This window comes from Silene latifolia, chromosome 6 (genome assembly GCF_048544455.1).
Source record: "Silene latifolia isolate original U9 population chromosome 6, ASM4854445v1, whole genome shotgun sequence".
Taxonomy (NCBI): Eukaryota; Viridiplantae; Streptophyta; class Magnoliopsida; order Caryophyllales; family Caryophyllaceae; genus Silene; species Silene latifolia.
In genome coordinates, this window is record NC_133531.1 from 124,259,017 (window position 1) to 124,281,925 (window position 22,909).

The 22,909-nt window shown below is 34.4% G+C and overlaps 1 protein-coding gene across 3 annotated transcripts in view; it reads right to left on the reverse strand.

The window, feature by feature from the left end:
* Positions 1-575: 575 nt before the first annotated feature.
* Positions 576-22,909, reverse strand: part of LOC141587212 (ent-kaurenoic acid oxidase-like) — a 52,827-nt gene continuing 30,493 nt past the window's right edge. Inside the window, exons 5-9 of one of the 3 annotated variants that reach the window (XM_074408663.1) lie at positions 16,413-16,496; positions 10,871-10,949; positions 4,700-4,806; positions 3,984-4,102; positions 576-837 (exon numbers count right to left, since the gene is read on the reverse strand). In XM_074408663.1, the coding sequence (XP_074264764.1) occupies positions 747-837; positions 3,984-4,102; positions 4,700-4,806; positions 10,871-10,949; positions 16,413-16,496 (480 nt within the window). In that variant the 3' untranslated portion in view covers positions 576-746. The remainder of the gene's footprint in view (positions 838-3,983; positions 4,103-4,699; positions 4,807-10,870; positions 10,950-16,412; positions 16,497-22,909) is intronic. The other 2 variants (XM_074408665.1, XM_074408664.1) reach the window with 2 other exon arrangements.

Consider the following 22,909-nt stretch of genomic DNA (forward strand, 5'->3'; position numbering starts at 1 on the left):
TAAAAGTTCGGGCCCTTATCTTACCTTTAACTCCTTTAAAAAAAAATGTATTTTATTCCATGTATTTATTTCCAGAAAAAAAAAAAAGGTATTTTATTTTACATCGACTTTTTTGTATAGTGGTTTCAAAGAGATCTTAGTTAGGAATAGAATTGTTTTTATTTTTTGTTAGAATAACGTTTTTTTCCCTAAATAAAATCTAAATTTATTAAAAGTTTGATATCATACAACGTAATTAATATACACAATCAATGTCATTAAATTAGGAAAGAATTTTAACAGTATATCATTTTTCTGGTTTAAGATACTCTTATTTACCCCTAAAATGTCTTGTCATATTTGATGAAATTATATGATGTCATGTCAACAGTAACTTAGAGGATTAATATATTATATGATATGATATGATTATGCATCGTATTATTACATTATTAGTTGAAGATTTTACGTCGTTTAGGGTGGATGTTCTGGTCACCCGTAGATTTTTGTACGAATGTAAAACTAGTGTAACTTGTTGACAAGTTCAAATAAGAGTAGCACTCGTATTGATAATAAGATAATTGATTTTTCCAGAATCTCAAAATAATTTCCCTATATTCTTTTTTAATATTAAAATTTATTAATTTCCATGTAAACTAATTCAGAAGTTTCTCTGTACTTTTAATTATTCAATATATTAGTTGATTTTTGCATATTTAACCACCATAAAATAATACTAGAATGCATGAAATACTTTATAAGTAGCTTTAAACCCGGCTAACTAATATTTCTACACCATCGGCGGGTACTGGATGTGAAAGATATATTATTGGCATGTCAGGATTAGCCAACTCCCACCTGAAAATTTAGACGTAATAAATAAAATTAATTCTATTTGCATATATATAATTTACAGAAAAATTTCTAAGGTGTTAAAAAACCGTTTATGCTTAATCAATGAATTTGAAAAATGTAAGAATATATGACGATATCTGTGTTGCTTACAAATAATTAGATATTGTTTGGTTGCCCACAACCAAAGCATATGAATTGTAATTAAATGTGAACTGCAAATACAATAGATGGTTGTTTAATTACCAAGATTCACATAAAATGAAAATACGTTGTAACTCTAATTTCTCCATAATGAAAAAGGTTGATTACTTATCTCCCATGGGCCATAGAAAAGCTAAAATTCCTTAATGAACACAAATTATACTCAACCAAGCATGTTCCATTTCATAAGAAACAGAAATAAATCATGTGAAATAACATTACATCAACATGTATTTCCTATTTTTCTATAGTGAACCAAACAACGCTGAAGAATGTCGTATTTAACATAGTCTTCTTGATTTGATGATGACAAAAACCCTAATTATTTACTTTGATCCGCCGCCTCCGCCTCCCACACACTACCTCCATTTTCCTCCCCCAACCTTCGCCGGAGATGGGCTCTTTCATGGGCTTATCTTTGGCGGATTCGGCCCTTCCCATTCTTCTTCCTCCGTGGCTCTCTTTCCTACGAGTTTTTTTTTTAAGATCGGCCTTGTTGTGACTGATTGGTTGTGAAGTTCAGCCTTGTTGATCCCATTTACTTCTCTTCTTTCGATTCTCCGCCTTGTCTGCGCCAGTCTTGCATGCACCCTTGGTCAGGGGGTGTTTCCCCTACCCCTCGCCCATTTCCCAACCCCCTGGTAAGGCCTTTGTCCTTGGTTTTATTATGTATTGGTGGTCGGTTTTGGTGTTATTGGTGTCAGGCCGTCTTTGTTGTGATTTGTCGATGAGCTTTGCTTTTCGGGTCTGTTTTGGGACCGATTGGTTATCCCCCCATTTCCCCCACCAATTGGTTCGTTGTCTGGGGTTTCAGTTGCAGTTTGGGACCGATTGGTGGTCCCCCCCCCCCATTTCCCCCACCTATCGGTTCTATGCTTTGTATGTCCCTTTTCAGGTTTTTGGTCGTTTTTGTCGGGTTTATGGTCAGTTTCTGCTTTGGACTTTGTTGGTCTTGTTGCATGTGAGACTGTGGTCTCGGGAGGCTATTTTTGAGAATTGCGGTTTGATTTGTGTTTATTGTGGTCATTGTGTTGACCGATCAGTTTGGGTGGTCTTGGTGTGGTCGTTGGGTCCGTCGGTTCGTTTGGAATGAGTTTACGGTTGATGGTTTTGGGTATGTGAAGTGTCACGGTTGGGTTGAGTAGGGGTCTGGTAACTGTGTTGGTTTGGTTGGATGCGGTGGTCTCTTCTACAAGCTTATGGTGTTTAAATTTTCTTTCAGTCTTTTTATGTTATTCCGAATAATTTTAGCCGTCAATTCAAGGAAGTTTTGGGTGTCCTGTCCCTCTATCCTTGGGGTTTTGGCTATCACTGCCTCTTCACGGATGTCCCGGGTGTCCTGTCCCGTTATCCATGGGGTTTTGGTCATAGTTAAGGAAGATTGGTGTCTGGTTCGGATTGGATCCGTCGGTAGACGGTGCTTAAAAGCAAATATGGACAGAAGATTTGTTGGGGGGTGTTCCTTGAGGTGGTTTGTAGGCATGTTGGGTTTGTTGATCCGCTGTTCGTGTGACTGTGGAGTTTCTTTGTCTTGGTGTAGGAGTCCATGCTCCATCGGAAGCAGCATGTTGTCTGTTATCCACCTTTCTTTTCTACGCTCTTGTGGCGTAAGTACACCATGCCATCGTCACTTCGCTACTCACTCGCATCGTGGGCTTTCAGGAGATGTTAGATGCTTGTAAGACGAGGATAAGAAGACGCGCCTCAACTATTTCGTACTCCACCAACCTGATTTTCCTTCCCGACATTGTCTTTTGCTAGGTTTTAATAGTTATTTTGTAGTGATATTTGCTTACAAGTGTAATAAGGGCATTGTATGCCCGAACATAATGTAGGTATACCTTTCTTTACTGCTGCCAAAAAAAAAAAGGATTATGAGGCATTATAGCATTCGGTCAACAAATGAACTATAATGAGTAGTTGAGTAGTACTTCTTCCATTTCATTTGTTTCTTTACGTTTGTTTTTTTAGCACTATTCATTAATAAGGAGAATCTTTAATATAACTTCTAATATATACTCCATTCGATCCAGACAGATGGTACCTAAAATGGATGAACCACACCAATGGTAACATACCATATTTGGCATGAAAAATAACTAAATTACCTTACATCCACTCACCCACTCGCCAACTACTTATTTAATCCACCTAAATTCATGTGGCCCCAATCAATATTTCCTACTTTACCCCTTATTTTTCCACCTTTTCTTAAATAGCCACTTTTTGCTTATGTTTACATCTGTCTAGATCGGAGGGAGTAACATAAAATATAGTCATGTGAGATCTTGTTTAAATTGTCTCACCGAATGGATTATAAAAATCAAACTTTTATATTTTTTAGTAACATGTAGGCATATAGCTAAAGATATGAACAAAAGAAAACGTGCATTGTCATATGTATATAAAGCAAACGTAAAGAATTAAATGGAACGCAAGAAGTAGTAAGGGTTTTGCTTTTTTAATTATGCTTGTGTTTGAATTTGAAGGAACTAAAGAAAGGTAAATTCTCATTTAAGACATGTATATCCATCTTAAGCGTAAGATCGTCGAAAAATAAAATAAAATAAAATAAAAAAGCTTAAGATTCGTCAAATATGCCCAAGAATAAAATAAAAGCACAATATATTCGGAATAGAAAATGGAATGATATTTAGCCCATTTCATTATTAAGATTGAGGTATTAAAGAAGACTAGCTGATAAATAAATGATGTATGCTTTTGAAATGTTATAAGTAAGGCTTGTATTTAAGGTGGAATCACGTAGATCATTTCCTCCTTTTTCTTTCATTATTGTTCCTCTTGTTTTTGGTTGGATATCATAAGTTTGATAAATCTGAGGACAGGACATTTATCCAAGTATCACAGAGAACTAGCTTCACATTATAGAATAGATAAAGAAAATGAGATTTGTATGATAGCACAATTAAAAGAGCAAAAAGTGTTACCTATATCCGACAACCAAGTGATGCAGAAAAAGGGTAGTAATGAGATGAACAAGCATACTTCCGGGACAAGTTCTTGTGCCTCCTCCAAAAGGGAGGTATGTTCCGTGTTTTGGACGAGACTGACAAGTACAATTTATATTATTTATACTATAAAATATTACTAACTCCTTTTCATTTAATTTTATACGTTTAATAAAAATATACCATATAAATATCTCACAAATGTGTAGAATTAAATGAAATAAAGGAAGTACATGTTTTCAATATAATACTAAAATTTAAAGCAAATAATTCTGATATTTAACAATCAAACTTATGATTAAATATTGTTACATCATGGTGATGACATAAATATCATATATAATACCTTTTTTTCAAAAAAAAAATTATTGTAAAAAATAAATGAAACAATAAATACTATCCCTTTGCCAGATTGTGATATTTACCTGTACTTTTTTTTAACAAAGATTGATGAATAATAGTTAACTCACAAAGTGGATTTATAAAACATAAATATAAACAAATGACCCAAATATCTTAAATAGAACAATTGATAAATGATTGTGGCAAACATAGTTTCACAAACACATTGAAGACTTTTGGAAACTATAAATGATTATAACAATACAATTAAAAATTCTAAATATGAGTATACGAAAAACAATGTTTAATTATCTATGATTTAACTATATATTTGAGGAGTAAGAATAACGTACTTCCCATCTATCTGGATTGAAAGTCATAGGATCCTCAAAGTTTTTTGGGTCAATGTGAAGGTACCTTAGCCACAGTAATACATTCCACCCTTTTGGTATCAAATAACCTACATATAACGATCATTTTTGTTACAAGACAAATGCTTACCTTTTCTTTCTTTTTTAAAAAATTAAACAAAGGTACAAAAATTTATGGACATCGAAAATACAATGACAAAGCCCTATGGCATCTTGCCCAATGCATGTATACTGACCCCAAACCAAGCAAACACATATCTTTTTTAGCGCATTTTATTTTCACTTATTAGATATACTTTTGAGCTTTAGCTGGTCCTATTACGTTGATTAGAAAATCTTGCCGAAACCATAACCAGAAATAATGTTTCTCGTTTAAGCTAAACATATCTATGTCGGTAAATAAAAGGCGAAACAAACAACAATTAACAAGGTAAAACCTAAAGAGTAGTTTTGTTATTGCTACATCATTCAAAAGTATCACATAATGGAAATAATAAATTGGATTTTTCTACGATGTACCCCTGTGTTTTTTCTTATTCTACAATATACCCTCGGTTTTTCAAAATCACAAAAAATACCTCAAAACTCAAGAAGTTGTCTTACAAATACACTAAATGCTAAAATTTTACAATTTTAAATACTATATTTTGGCGGTTTTAGTTGATTTCGGTTTCAAAATACGTAAACCCGTTAATATAAACGTTATTAACTCATCGATGTACCATTTTTTTGTGACAATATGTAACCATTAAAAAACTCAAATTTGGATACTTGGGGTATTTTAAAAACTAATCTGGAAGTTTAGGTATATATTAGATGTTTTCTAAAAATCGAGGGGTATAAGTTAGAATTTGGAAAAATTCAAGGATACACCATAGAAGATCCTAGGGAGATTCTACAGTGTAACCTTGAGTTTTTCGTTTTTCTATGTTGTACTCCTTTTTCTATATTCTACATTTTACCCCTAAACTTCTTACTTATTTCTCCATCATGACCTCATTAACTCTGCATTAACTTTATCATTATCAAACAACCGTACTTTCACTTTTATTCTGACTTATTAATGTTGTATCACCATCCTATATGAGAAACATCACAAATCACTTTTAATAAGCACCAACAACTATTAAAAAAATATGTGTTATGATTCATGACATGATAATGGAGATTTTATGAACTTTTAGTTAGTTTCGTATATTATTTGGTGGGTTAATGAGTAATCCGGAGAAATAATAAGTAAATGAGTAGGTTATCGAGTAATTGCAATGGTAAATAGACGAGACGATTTTATAGGTCATTTAAGAAACTAAGCAAGCAAAGACAATAGATAAGGTCATGGTATAGACTAATGTATAGAGTTCAGGGATACATCATAGAATTTCAAAATTGTAGGGGTACAACAAAGAAAATCGAAAAACCTCAGGATACACCGTAGAATATCTACAACACCGTGGATAATAGGTATTTTTAAGGCACGTATCTAGTAGTTTACTCATGTTAATTGTGTCATTTAGTATCGTCTTGTCGAAGTTGATTTGAGGTCCTAAGTGTAACACCTCGATCCAAACTTAGAGTCGAGAACGGTCACTCACGGTAGCCCGTCAGACTGTGTACATGGCCCAAAGTTCAACACGAGTCCTTTCCAGCACATTTTGTCCTCCCTCATGCGCATCCTGGGAACCTTCCCAGGAGTTCACTCATCCTAAGACTACTCTCGGCCAAGCACGCTTAAGTGTGGAGTTCTTTTCCATGGATAACCAAAAAAGAAAGTGCACTTTGTTGATATGAGCAGTACTTTCAATTCCTTTAAGTACTAGTCAGATTTTAAGCCTATTAACAAACCTCTTTAAGGGGATACCCCACCAGAATAACGTCTTCGATTCAGTGGAGTATTACATGAAATGACCATTATATATCATTAGTATTAAGAATGCTTCGTGATTGATTGACATCGACATATAAAAAGTAGGGGTGAACAAAAAGTGGTCAGGACCGGCAAATTGGACCGACCCAGACCGGCCGGTTCGGTCCGGTCCAGACCGGATACATACCAGTCTGGTCTCCGGGTCCCAAAAAATATGGTGACCGGCCTCCGGTCCAGTCCACATTAAAAAATAAAACTAAATTTGCCTTATAAATTAGTACCGGTCTGGTCCAAACCCAGAAAAACCGGACCTAAAGGGTTCCGGTCCGGTCCGGTCCGGGTCTTCTTCTAACCGGTCCGGCCCGCAGTCTTGGGATATGTGGTTATCCGGTCCGCGGGTTCATCCAGTCCGGTCCGGTTTTGGATTGGTGAACACCCCCAATAAAAAGTGTTGTTTCGTGATCCCCGCCAGCTTTTCCACCCCTTGTCCGTGGACTAATATCAGTAAAAAGAATTCAAAACATCATTAACGAGTCTGATATATTATGAGTGTATAGTTTTAGCGAAGAGATGTTACATTAATGTATTCACAAATTTTTTAGTAAAAAGGAATCTTTGTTTTGATTATTTCTGAAACTTGATCTATACGTGAGCAAGTATTTGACGTGTCAAGTGTTTTGTATCTTAATGGCGAGCTTCTAACAAGAGAGTGAGGCGTATTATTGGGATTGATGTTGATCATGTTAGGGAATGCAAAACAGTTTTGTATTCGTACTTGGCTGATAAGGCGGAGAATTATTAGAGGAGTGTTAGATTAACATTTAGACAAGGGCGATAATGGGGTACAGGGCCGGCTATAAGGGTGTTCAACCCGTTCAACCGAACAGGGCCCCCGAATTTTAGGAGCCCCGTAATCTGAAATTTTGTCTATTGATAGTATGTATAGTATACAGCGCGAGATAATTTCACAAGTTCACACATTTGAGCCTCTGTATTAGAGGTTTTAAGTTTTATTTATTTTTTAACACAAAACAAACATAAGAAATGTTGAGGGTAGTTGGATTCGAACCCGAAACCATTCATAATAAATGTGAGGATAGAACCATCTCACCAACATTCATTCTTGTATTTATTTTTGTGTATTAGTGTTACGCAATTTATTTTCGCAGTACGTTTTTTACTCATTTCAGTAGATTTTCTCCCAAAAATTCCGTTTGTTACCCCTATCTAGAAAAAACCCAAAAATTACTCTCTCTCAAGCGATTTCAATACACGAAATTCAAGTTGATTCAAGTTTTTCAATCATGGACCACAATTCAATGATAAAACACGATTTTGATCATTATTAGATTAATTCTTATCAAAAAATTCTCGTTGTTCTTGAATTTTGTATAAAATTTTAGGGTTTTCAATTTTATAATTGGTTTGGGCAATTAGGGTGGTTAAGTAATCGGCAACGAGGTAACGGGCGACAGTATACACGGCTTAGTTCGAGTGTATTGGGGGTGAGGTTTGCCGGCGGATTTCGGTTGGGGCCGTGGGAGAGCGCACATAGCAGAGGATGGATTGATAAAGTGTGCGTGCAGCTTTGCGGCGGTCGTCGTCCTCAAAATGGCAAGCCGATCGGCTGATCGACGGTTGATGATGCCATGGGGGATGTGGTCTCGTCGGTGAGGGGAAAGAGGAGGGCACGACGACATCAGAGGAAGAGGAGGTTGAGTGAGATGGTGCGGTGACATCGGGGTCGGGGTAGAAGAGTTTGAGTAAGGGTGGCGATGGTAGATTAGTGAGATGGTGCGGTGACATGGGAGGGAGTGGTTGCAAGCTAAGTAGCAGAAGGAACGGTGGTTGGGGCCTGGGGGCGGTGGATTGATGATCAAGGATCAAGGTTGAAGGAAGTCACATTTCTTGTTTTTTCTCCAGGCAGTACACAACTACACAACATGGGGAGAAATGCAAAGGGTAATTTGGGAATAAGTGTACTGTACTGAGTAAATGTTGTACTACGAAAATCAACACCCATGTTATTATGTATGAAACCTAAGGATTTCTTGTCTTGTTAAAAAATTGCGTTTATAACCGGGTTTTAATAACTTTTTACAAGTTTATGTCATATTTAATGTAATAAAAATATTTTTAGGGGCCTAGTTTTTAAACTTTGCACAGGGCCCCCAAAATGTCGGAGACGGCCCTGATGGGGTAGAGAACTTAGTGACAGTGATGTTGTCCGGAAGCGTGAATATCTCGTGTTGGGTCTCAATTGTGCCAGTGTTCACTGTCTATAATAGTATGATATTATTCGGTTTGAGCCAAACCCTCACGAATTTACTCTTTGGGTTTTTCCCAAAAGACCTCGTACTATTATCTTTTGTGGCACTTAATAAAGATGATCTTTCACCTTTACACTGCCAATGTGGGACATGAGTTTGCACCCTAACAATCCTCCCATCAAACCAAGGACCATCATCTTAACTCGGACCTTGACCTCCATGGAGAACTCCCACACCGTACAGCCCCAACCAATATCTAGGCACCCGAAACATCGAGAAGTCTTGATAACCTTCCCCTAGTCGACACACCATGCATGCTACTTAATCATGTCAACACCACATGTCACAGTCTGGTCAAGTGAGTGCTCTCACATGATTCTGGTCCTACATGTCAATGTGTCCTTCTTGAAACTGTGCTACACATGCATATCGAACTTCCTCTGTATCCAATATACCCTGGACGGGTCCGCCACTTTAGATGTCCTAGAACACAACGGTCTCTAGCATCCAACCTGGAAAGGACCCATCAAACCTGTGGCATCCAACCTGATAAGGATCCCACCTGATTAGCAGTTCTAGTACACAAATGGTCTTTTGTCCCATAAGAACTATGACGCCTTTCATCCATTTAGCCCCGGATCGGGCTTGCTCAAGGCTTCACCTCGAGCTAGGAGTTTCATGCCTTATAGTGTACGATGCCTTCAAGTCTTGACCCGAATCTTCACCAACATACCACCTCTAGAGAGAGGAGGGGGAAGGAGGGAAGGGAAAGGGAGAGGAGGGAAGGGGAGGGGCAATGGAGTGTGGTTGTTTGGATACAATTTCCCTCCAAATCTTGCCTATTGTGAAGAGATTTTGATTAGGCTTGGAGGAGGGAAAATGGATCCCTCCAAATCTCTCCCCCTCCATTTCCCTCCACCCTCATTTGCTATCCAAACAAGAGATTTTAAATTCCCTACTCTCCCTCCTTTCTTTTCCCTCCAAATCACTCAATCCAAGCACACACTTAGGCTTATTGATTTATTGTACTTGTTAGTATTGATTTGACCTTTACCCAACTATTGTTGATGCTTGTGTGTTTTGTTTGTATGTGTCTATAAAATTCTTTTTAAATTATTGGCATGTGATGATCCATTTGACATTTACCGGTTAGGTTGAGGAGCAGTGTAGTATATAGGTTGTATTAGTCTATATGATGAATGGCTTGGATACGGCAGCTTATAAGAGTTTTGGCATGCCGCGAGATGATCTTTATTTAATAGTTGGCTACACATTAGATGGACTTAACTAGATTATGTATTTATATTTTCAATTAGGCTTCCTTAGTTTGTAAATTCATTTGAGAATGTTGTATTTGGATTTTATGTATCAATTTAGTAAAGTTATTAATATGATTGTTTGATTTTGACACTGTCAAGGCTTGCCATGATGATACCACGCGTCTGGAAGGTGTGGTTAAGGTTCATGAATAATAAATGAGGGTGTTACACTGTTATAGACTATGCACGGAGACCCTATGTATGCATGTTTTCTCATGGTCGTTACTTATTTACAGTTTTATCAGTTTCATTTGTTTGTATCCATAATAATTGTTTACATGAATTAGAGTGTAGTTTTTTTTATTATATACTAGAGACACAAGAGAATAAAAGAGACTCAAAAACTCAAGAGCTTAGTCATTTTACAAGACATTTAATAGAAACTTCATCTTTATTTTTCAGCATCTTTGCTTGGCATTCTATAGCTATAAACGGATAGTGTCCCTCTCATAAATAAATGTGAATAGTACCAGTGGGTGGGAAATGGATACCATCACTTACCCTCCCACTTTAATTTTGTGTGAGAGCCACTATCCGTCTATAACTTTAGACGAATAGTCGCCGTCTATAATGAGAGAGACTGAACCTTTATTAGTATTTTCTTATCGCACAAGAATATTCTTGAAGGAAATTGTTTATTTTGATGATGTTACAACACATCCAAATTCCACATTTCAAGTTTATAAAATTATGACAATACCTTCAAATTTTATGTCTTCGGTTGCTTGCTTGAAAAGAAAGCCAGAAAGGCTAGCTATTCTATTTGTTTCTTCCACAACCTGCAAAATGTTGCAATATTATTGCATATAATACAATCAAAGTCAATATATACGGTTAAATTATGGTTCACTAATTCAAACCTTTGTTTCGTAATGTGACAAGTAATTATTTTAACTTCTTGAATTAGAATCAGTAATCAATACAAATAAAATAAGGTTGACTTGAACTGGCGTAGATATATTGAAAGGAATAACCAGGGCAGGTTTTAGGGGGCTCGAAGGCAGGTGCCTACCCCCAAAATCCAGAATAAAAATTTCTACTACTAATAAAACAACAGCAAAAAAAACAATTGTCTTTAACGGTCTACAATTTATTCCCTCCATTCAGCTCCACTTTACATGTATTCTTTTTTCGTCCATTCAATTCCACTTTATATGTTTCCTTTTTAGGCCAAAAAAATGACCATTCTATCCTTATTCACACTTCATATTTACAAAAAATATCATTCATACCCACCCTAATCCACCATAAAAACCCCACATTTATATTTTTTTTAGCATTTTTAACCCCACCATTCACTTTTTCTATGTACTTTTTATAATTTTTTTAATCCGCTTCTTAATATCCGTGCAAAAAGCAAACATGCGAAGTGGAGTTGAACGGAGGGAGTACATGTTACTCTTTTATTGGAATAAAGTACAAGTTAAAGCCTTGTAAATAAATTTTGTTCCTTTCTCTGTAGATTATATATTTAAACATAGTATCTTATTAGTTTGAATGTCCGTGCGTTGCAACGGGGTAATTAACTTATTTATAATGTAAAAAAAAACGTTATAAGGGTTTAATGTTTACATTCTATGTCTAATGATTTGTTTACATATTATTAAAATATATTTTTCAAAAAAAAAAAATTAATATATATGTGGGTTAACTCTTATTTATAGTCATATAATCATCCCACCTTATACTAATCTTTCGACGTGGGACAATTCTACTATTTATAAGTAATATATTTACCAAACTTGATTTATTTTTCTAATGTGAAACAATTCTACTATTTATACGTAGTATATATTCATCAAACTTGCATTGTTTTTTAATGTGGGACAAATAACATACTCAAAATTACTCCATTTTTTTTGCACTTAGTTCGACATCCAACCAGATCCCGAATACCGAATACGGACAATTGCTACTCATTATATCTAATAGTTATATTTAAATTTAATAATATGATCAAGTACTCTCCATTAATATTTGTTTGTTGTTTTTCTTTAAAAAAAATTTTATCATAATTGAGATACAGAAATTTCCCGTGGTACCCCTTAATTTTGCCAGATTTTCCATGTTACCCCTATTTTTAAGAATCTGCCTATGGTACCCTTGATGTTCCATTTTTTTATCCATGGTACTCCTTAATGTAAAGGGTGTTAAATGGACGTTAAGTTTTATGGCGTGACAATAAAATAACAATTAAAAAATAATAACCCTTTTTTTTATTGGTACGGATATCTCTCTCTTTTAAATGAAAATTTAATTAACTATATCATTATAATATTGGAAAATTCTCATGGTAACCTTGAACTTTGATAGATTACATATGGTACCCCTAATTTTAAGTTTCTACAAATGGTACCCCGTGTTCATCTTTTTCTTTCCCAGAATACCATTTGACAACTTCTGTCATAACGCCATTACTCATATGACTTGTGACACCTTTTTCTTTTGTTATCTTACACAAACACTTTATCATCTAATTCCTAAATCCATATTTTATTTAATAAACTAACATTTAATACCTAAATAAGAAAACACAAATAGCATGGCATGCTCAATTACTCATCTAGTTACTCATAGGAGTAACGACGTTATGAAAAAACTAAACGCAAGGGTATTATATGTAGAAACTTAAAATTAGGGGTATTATGTGTAATCTACCAAAATTCGAGGGTACCATGAAAAATTTCCGATTAACCATTTTATCGCTCTTTCTCCCACCTACAAAAATGCAGTTAGTCTTGCTATAGACGGGTATATCCATCTATTGCTATAGACAAGTCAAATACAATGAAAGTGGTGATATTTTTTCCCCCCACCACCCCACTTGTTGTTTGTCCTATTAGGAAAGTGGTATTGTATTTGACCCGTCTTTCATTATAAACGGGTAATATGTTCATACGTAAGTTTGGGTTAATACCTAAGTTTCAAGGATGCCTCCTATTTATATTTATAGAATCACCCTACCATATACTATTCTTTCGGTGTAAGATACATAATTTAATTATTTAGACATAGTATGTTCATCATGCCTACATTATTTTTCAATGTGAAAGATATAACATACCAAGAAGTACATGTCTCTTCTTAAAAAAAACACTATTGTATACATATTATTTTTCTTTGAAGGTAAAACCACTTAGCCTCGATCATTAGATATGGATCTCTACATCTACATATAACGACTAATTAATTAACGCTCTATTACTGCATTAGAAGACAATCATTAGCAAAATATTTAGTTTTGTATTGTATCAGGAGACTACAATTAGTAAAACCTTTATTTTTGTATTTTTTGATTTTCTTGTTCATGTTCATAACTCAATCCCGGGTAATTCCCAACGATTTCCACTTTATTTTTTATATCATATCGTAGATAATGATAGAAAATCTTAAGAGCTCTTTAAAACAATATTTATGAGACTCAAAAAAATTTGGGTGGATACATAAGCTCCAAATATGCCTCCTATTTATAATCATAGGATCACATCACCTTATACTAATTTTTCGATGTGGGACAATTCTACTATTTATATACACAATTTTACATACGAAGAAGTTTTAATATGTGCAAATAATATGAAATCTATATTCTAATGATAGCATTTTTTACCACGAAGCTAATTATATTATTTTAATAATTTTTTGAATGATACTTTTTTGTCAAGTGAAATGTAAAAGTTTGATATAAAAAATTAAAAATTGGAAATATCACTTGAATATAATTTAGAAAATATATATATTATAATAATTAAAAATTCTCAACTTTATTTTTTACATCAAAAATTATTATTTATGATACTTTCCTAAATTAATTTTTGATGATGTGGACGCTCTCAGATCGCTCGAAAAAACTCTCTTTTATATAGATACTAGATTTAACAGCAAGTCTCCCTTGTGACGGGTATATTCATCACAAGTTTGCGACGGGTTAAATATTACTCACATGGGTATATAAGACAAAAGAGAATGCTACTCCCTAGACAATTTGCTTTTGTCTTATCTCCCCAAGTGGGTTGTATTTGGCCCGTCGCAAGCTTGCGACGGATATGCTCGTCACAAATGAGAATTTGTGCTTATTTAATGCTTCAAATTCAAAGGTAGTGTGTTGAATTAGATTTTTTTTTATGACGACGAAATTCCTAACTTTTTTGTGGGCGCCACTAACCTATGTAGCATCAAAACGGACACGGATATGTGATACAACATCTCATAAAATTTAAGACACGGGACACATTATTTAAATTTAATAAAATACTCCCTCCAATTTCCCATTATCTTCCATCTTTCCTTTTTCACACAAGTTTGATTATCTTTCCTCTTTCCTTTTTTGGTAAGTTTCATTCTTTTTTTTTTTCTCTGTCCTAAAAAATCAACCACTCCACTACTTTATTTATTCTTTTATTCATTATTCATTCATTATTATTTTCTCTCTCCTATAAACTTTACAATTTACAACATTTACCAATACTTTATTCCTTCTTTCTTCCCTTTTTTTATTTTTTGTGCCCAAAAGAAATGGGAAGATATTAGGAAATTGGAGGGAGTATATATTTTATATTTTATAATTATAAATAACGTATGATTTAATTTTTGTAATGTATTTGAGATTAAATTTAGATAAGTGAAGATAAAATTTGACTTGATTATAACTAATTCTCATTTTCTACCCAAACACATCTTCTAATCAATCTTTTACAACATCTCATTTATCGTCTAAACTATAACACGTTTAAGCATGTGTTCGACAAGTGTCGGTGTTCGACAAGTGTTGGTGTTCGACACAGTATCGAACACGAGACGACTGCTTAAAAGAAGTGTCCGTGGTACCTAGCCAGTAACCCATGAGTATACATGATAGCTTCAAGCTATAAGTAACCCATGAAGAATTGTTTTTAGTGCGACTTAATTCTAAAACACGTGAAAATTTCACCCATGGTTTAAAAACTAGATTCCACAATTGCGGGTGTCAAATTATAGATTATTGTGTACCCTTGAAGTTTCATTTTAGTTGCCAAAGTACCCATACAGTCCAAACCAACTGAAAGTTAAATCAAAGGATATTTAATGTTTGGGAAATGATAAATACAACTCATTGGGTTGTATTTAAACATTTAATACTCTTTTATATTTGTCATTAATTTAGAAATAAGAGAGTAAATTACACATAAATCAATGCAATTAATGCATATATTAACTATTTATTTCCTCTTTTAGTTACTGCGTTGTATTTATCATAACCCTTAAGATAAAAATAAACTTATTTATATAAAAAAATCAAGATTAAATATGTAAATCACCCGGTTATACTAGTTTCAGCCGGAAAGAACGGGCCTACATAGTATAACCGGGTGGTTTACATATTTAATCTTGATTTTTTTATATAAATAAGTTTATTTTTATCTTAATTAAAGGCTTTGCGATATATAATCAAAATATACTTAATTTGTCGTTGATGCATAAATTAGTAAAAAAAAATATGGTCTCGTGAAGTAGACAATATCAAAGTCATGAAAACTATGCCCCTAAGAAAAAAAAAAGGTCGGCGTGCGACACTAGCAATAACTAAGCGGTTTGTATATACTCAGGGGAGGATTTAGGGGGGCTTGAGAGCAAGTACCTACCCCAAGATTCTGAATAAGAAAAATTTGAAACTAACGATAACATTAATGCTATGCCAATTTAATGGTTTGTGAGTGGGTCCTTGGGCGAAACTACCCGGGTTCAATCCCCCTACGGAGAGTAAAATTAAATAGCGTAAGGTGGTAGTTTAGTTATTTATCAATATACCTAGTATTTATGTGTAAGTAACTTTTAATTTATATCATAAATACACACACCACACACAAGAATAATTGTCTTTTTTTTTTTCTTTTTTTTCCCGAAAAATAATTGTCTTAAATATTAGCCAATAACTTACTTATATTATTATTGAAATTTTCAAATTTTTATACACTGATCTAACACCTAGTAACATATTCTCTTGTTTGGTAAAATCTAAATTGATTAAAAATTAAACACGGTATTGTGAAAGAAAGTATATCAAGGTTAGGATCATAGTAAAAAAAAAAAAAAAATGTCCCTCCGCCCCCACAAAAATCATGCGTCAACCATTATACTGTCAAAAACATAGAATAATAAGTAGTTAAATAAAAAAAACCGTAGATATTGTTCCGACAAGTTACAAAATTATAGCGCGAGGGCGATTAATTGTGTAATTTTAGGGATATGCACATATTACACACCTGGTTTGTGTATTTTAGCCTCAAGAAATCTTCATAGGTTACGTCAACAGCATTCTTCTCCTTTGCCATTTCCATATTCTCTTCCTACACTCCCAAAAACAAATATGGCACCAAAATTTACTTGACTTATTAACAAATCAATAATTATGTTTTTTTCTCAAAAAGAAAAAAAAAATTATTAGCTACGTGTAAACTTTGGTATCGGGTCAGGCAGCTGCGGGCCTAACCTCTCCATCTTGGCCTGGATCCGCCCATGTGAGGAGGGGACGAGTTCCCTCATGTCTGGGCCGAGCCCAGCCCAAATCAACTCAACTTGACTCTTTTTTTTTTTTTTACTTTTTTTTACCGGCTCGGATGGACCGAGCTGAGGGGTGACCCTGACACGGCCTAGAAGCGGATCGGGATTGTAGGGCCGCCAAACGCATGAGACAATGGGCTTGTCTTCTTCTGGCGAAACCGAGCTCTCTTTAAGAAAATTCATAAAGAGACTTATTAAAGGATGATTTTCATGGATAATGTTAACAAATAAAAGAATTTCCTCTTTATGGTTAATCTAAAAGAAGTATTATCCTAATGTTCATGTAGAATTGGTATACACAAAGCCTAAATTTCAAGGGAGATTTGCATATATGATGCTTAGAGAGAGAAAAAATCCCCATCATATATATAATTAATTTAAAAATAATCCCCACCCACCATATAGTTAGTCCAAAATATAATTTTATAAATGATTTTTTTATAATAAATGTTAATAATGCCAAAATATTTTATATTCTTTTAATATATTTACTCTCAAATTTTAAAAAGTTAAACTAGAACATTGCACTGGAAAAAGCAAATAACATTAAAAAATAATCACAACTAATTTATGTTTGAAATGTACTAAATCCAAATTTATTGACTTAGACTTTGTTTGGTAAAACTAACTGAAAAGGTAGCTAAAAATTGAAAATCAACTGGAACCTGAAAAGGTAGCTAATAAGGTAGCTGAAAATTAGGAGCTAATAAGATAACTGATTATATAAAAAAAATGTTTGGTAAATAACAAAAAAGTTAACTGATTATATAAAAAAAAATGTTTGACAAACTAAATGAAAATGTAACTAATTTTAGTGAAATGACGTAAACGAATATGATAATTATTTAATAGTATAGATTTAACAGGTAAAAAAGGAAAATCAAATCAAATCCGGTACCTTATTTATCAAATGCTACTCTAGGTTGTATTTTGTTTCAGGATATTTGTCAAACGCTTATAAAAAAGAGGTACTTGGAATTTTGGTTAAATAAGCCATTTTGACCAAATAGCATTATCAAACACAACCTTAATGGAAAAGAGAACGAGAAAAAGGAAACATGAAACATAAGTACATAACCCAAACTTGAACTATAACTAAATATAAAGTTAAATTCAGTGTTAACTTAATCCGACTATTTCTAATAGAAAAGTTAGATAAGAGTATTAAAAATTTTATTGAATAAAATTAGTTTATATGAATGGTCCCTTAAAACAACGGAAAGTTTTAGGCTTCTTGAATAAGCAAAAGGTTGATTGTGCTGCTATAATAGAAACTCAGGCTAAGGCTACTTCAGCTGTATACAAGAGTAAATTTGTTAGTTATTCTCTGGTTGCTAACTATGAGTCTCATCCTGGTGGCAGATACTGGGTTTTATCGAATTCCAGCCAATACAGTTCAACTTAGAGCTGTTCAAATGCGGGCTTGGGCCGGACATTGGCCAGGCTGTGAAAGAAAAAGTTGCCCTTTAAGACCTTAGTGGGCGGGCCGGGCCTTAATTATGGGCCAATTATCCTTGCCCTTGCCCGCCCTTTAGTCAAAAGTCGGGCGGCTCATGGGCTAATGGGCCGTAACACGAAACATCAATTTAGATGTTTTATTAATTAAAATATATAAGCGTAACCAATATATAAATATTTTCGTTATATTTTAACCTTTATAGTTTACGTATTATTTTAGTGTTCTATATCCATATGAAATTGATACAATTTTCTTTGAAAATGTCTTTTTTTAAGAGTAAAAGTAAAAGATTTAAATAGTAAACGTGCCTAATGGGTCGGCCCACGGGATTTTCTTGTTGTCCATACCCGCCCATTTAACTTGGCGGGCTGGGCTTGGCCCGCCCTCTTAATTTTTTGGGTAAAAAATACTTGTCCAAACCCACGTAATAAGCGGGCTGGACGGGCGGGTCTAATGGGCGGGATGACCCATAAACAGCTATAAGTTCAAGTGACAGTCTTGGATAGGGGGCACAGTTTATTCATTGCTCTCTTCTCCATCTTCTTACACAAAGGAAGGTTCTTATTACTTTTATATATGCTTTTAATAAGGCTATTGAAAGGGTTGTTATGGAACAAATTAAGACATTTCTCTATGGGGCAACAGGTTCCTTGGTTGTGTCTTGGGGATTTCAATGTTTCCTTAAATGCTGATGAGAGAGTTTGTTGTGTTCTTCATGATAGCGAAAAGAAGGAGTTTAGGGAATGCTTACAATACTGTGGTTTGAATGATCATCACTACACAAGAGGTCTTTATACATGGCATACCAAGCAAGCCTTTACTCCTAAATAGACCAAGCTTGATAGGCTGTTGGCAAACTCTCAATGGTATTTGAAGATACCCTCCTCCACAGTGGATGTCTTACCAGCAGGCATTTCAGACCATGCTCCTATTGTTATCATTGTACCTTCAGAGATTAGACTTCAAAGGCCTTTCAAATACTTGAACTGCTGGGCTCTCTCTGGAGATATCATTTCTCTTGTCTACCAAAATTAGAATATAGATTCTTATGGTGGCAAATTATTTTCCCGTTTTACTAAGTTGAGAAGTTTTCATGGTCAGTTTAGGGCACTGCATAATACTGAGTTCTCTGGGCTTGCTAAGAGATTGACTGAGGTTAAAGCTCATCTTCAAGATTGTCAGTCCAACTTCAATCTTCAATCTGCTCCTCTTAGCCAGCCTCTTATTGCTCAGGAAAAAAGCTTTGTTGGACTCTTATCTTAAGCTAAAGTCTGCTGAAATGAGAGTACTTTCCCAAAGAGATAAGATTCAACACTTGCAACTCGATGATGCTAACACTAAATACTTCTACGCTAGTATAATATCAAGAAGAAGTATGTTAATATAACAGCAAGAAGAAGTAGGAATACAATAAGATCAATAAAGGATGCTCAGGGCAACCAATGTTTAGAGCACAAAGAGGTCTCCCAGGCTTTCTTGAGTTTGTATAAGTAACTATTGGGCACTACAGAGGAAGTTAATGAGATTCCAGCAAACCTTTTCTCTATGAATACTTTATCTGAAGTTTCTCAATTGGATGTTATGATCACTGATTAAGAGGTTGAAGCTGCTTTGTCTTCTATTGATAGAAACAAAAGCCCTGGTGTTAATGGGTACTCTTCAGGTTTTTTCAAGGATAGTTGGAGTATAACTAGTAAAGATTTTAGGGAAGCTGTGAAGGAGTTTTTCTTGAAAGGGTCCATGCCAAGAGCAACTCTACTATAATTGCTCTGATTCCTAAAGTTACTGCCCCTGTTACTGTCACTGAGTTTAGGCCTATCTCATGTTGTACGGTATTTTACAAAACTGTGAGTAAAATACTGGCCAACAGAATGAAAAGAGCACTGAATGGCATTGTGGGTTTAGAGCAGGCAACATTCATTGAGGGAAGGGATTTAATTGATAATTCCATGTTAGATTATAAGCTTGCTTTTAAGTATAACGGAAGCCTACTCTCCCCTAGATGCGTTCTTAAGGTTGATTTTAAGAAGGCATTCGATACTGTCAACTGGGATTTCCGTGCAAGCTCCTTAAGACTTTTTGTTTCCTCCAAAGTTAACAAAATGGGTTTTGGCTTGTGTAACATCGTCTTATTTTTATTTGAGCATCAATGGCTCTTCTGAAGGGTTCTTCCCAAGTAAGAGGGGTCTGAGATAGGCAAATCCTCTCTCGGCCTATTTGTTTGTACTCTGGAAAGCCTTATCCAGACTATTAAGGAAGTGGCCCTGTTATCCTGGCTTCTTTTACCATTCTAAGTGTGTAAAGGTTCAACTTACACACTTAGTCTTTACTGATGACCTATTAGTCTTCACTAGAGGAGATCTCCCCTCTATTTTTGTTGTGAATAAATGCCTTCATCAGTTTGCTGCATTATCAGGGTTACAAGTTAATCCAATGAAGTCTAATTTGTATTTTGGTAGAGCCTCTGCCTCTAGTTAAAGCTCTGATTTTGTCTACCACTGGATATGCTAGGGAGAGCTACCTGTAAGATACCTCGGTATCCCACTGTTTAGCTCCAGACTTACTTAAGAATGTTCACTCCTATACTGGATAAGATCGGGGATTCCATCTCTATCTGAGCTAATCATCAATTAACCTATGTAGATAAAATTCCTCATTAACTCAGTGATCTTTGGATTGCACAACTTTTTTGGGTGCTAGTGTACTTTTGCCTAAGGGAATAGTCAAACGTATCATATGGGGTATTAAAGAAGGGGATCGAAGACTAGTCTTTAAAAATTGGAATAGTTTCTACCTTCATAGGGAGGAGGAGGAGTTGGTATCAAGGAGATACTTAGCTGGATGATATGGATCAAGAAAATTATCACTAATGCTTCTAACTTTTGGGTGAAATAGGTAAATGCTTACGTCCTAAAGGGATTGAATTTTGGGATTTCAATGCTACTGCTGCCCACTCCTGGTTCTGGTATAATATAATTCGCTCAAGGGACTGCCTGATCCAGGCCACTGGTGGCAAAGTGAGTGCTACTTCTTTACTGCTTCAGCAAAACTTTAAACAACAGATATATGAGGTGCTGCTGCCAAAGGGCTTGCAATGGCTAACAGATGTGCCTTATGTGAGACACATGCAAAATCTGTTAACCATTTATTCTTTGAGTGTGCATACTCATCTGAGGTTTGGTTTGATATTGCAGCATTGCTTTGAGTTACTTGTAACACTAAGTTCAAGGCCATTAAATTATGGTTCAAGACGCATAATAAGGGGAGGAGTTGGCTGAAAAAACAACGAAGGTGTGCTTTGTTTTGCTCCGTCTGTCTGCTATAGAATGAGAGGAAGAAGCGTATCTTCCAGAATGCTGCTTTACCTCCTTCTTCTCTTGTATGAAAAATTAAGTATTTAGTCCTCGTGAGATGTCGTAGCAATGAGGAGGCTTTTAAGAGCATCCACAATGGTAAGCAACAATCCTACTAGCTTAACTCTCCACATGACATTATTGAGCTACGACACTTTTAAGCTACAAACTTCCCCAATGGTTAAGCTATAAGAGTTGTTGCTTAAATGGACTTATATACATTTATTTAATTGGCACATATCTCTTTGTGGGTCCATTTGAGCTACTAACTCCATGGAGCTAGTTGCTCAAACTAAGCTAGTTCATGTGAAGCTCTCCAATGGTTGAGCAACTAGCTTGAAACTTTTAAAATTTGTAAGCAAGTCCTTTTGTTCAACCATTGGAGATGCTCTAATAGTCATGCCTCTTTGTTTGGTTATGTTGTTTAATTTATTTCTGGTTTGAGGGGGCCACTTTAGCCTCCCTTGTAGACTATGTAGAATCTGTACTCCTCTATTTTCATTTATTATAATAAAGATCCTAATCTTTCTGCAAAAAAAAAAAAATAAAAAAAATATTAATTTATATGTAAAAAAAATATTTTAAATTGTTTTATCATAATATTTAAATATGTATTGTCATGAAATGTGTATTTTTAATGAATATTGTCATCAAATGTGTTTTTAATGAAAATGAAACTCGAAGCTAATGATTTCTTGTATAAATTTTCTCAATTTTTTTAAATGAATAATTTTATAACGAAACTAGTTATAATAACAGTTTGTAGTATTACTTTATACGATTTGTGGTATTACTTTATACGAAGCAAGTATGCATTAGAGCATTTTCTTATAATAACACCAAATAAAAGATTTAGCAATTTTCAATATTATTAGGTTCAAATTATTCCCTTACGTTTTGATTGATGTGCAATAGAGTGAAATCAAACAAAAATATTTGTCACTTTTTATCAACTAGTTTTATTTTCTATAAAAATAATATAAAAAGTAAAAACATAAACTTTTTATGATAATGCTTTTTTTCTCTTCTTTAAGTATATATAATTGAAAAAAATTACTCATAAAAATTTTTCGCATAAAAGTATACCACTGTATATAAAAAAAATTGTAGGTGAAGTATATCCTATTATTTTTACATTATACTCCTTATTAAATTAAGAAAAAAGTAAAATTGAATTGGAAATGAAAAAAATAATTAGATTAATTGCACATTAATCATGGATTTAATTTGCTCATATTAAAAGCTACTATAGGGTTTAATTACATATAAGAGCAAACGTTAAGGGTAAATTTGCTACTGTACCATAATTTGCTTCTTTTTAGAGTCCCTCCCTCCTTGGGATCTTTCATTGTGTGATAATTATGTTAAATATATTATTGACAAGAAT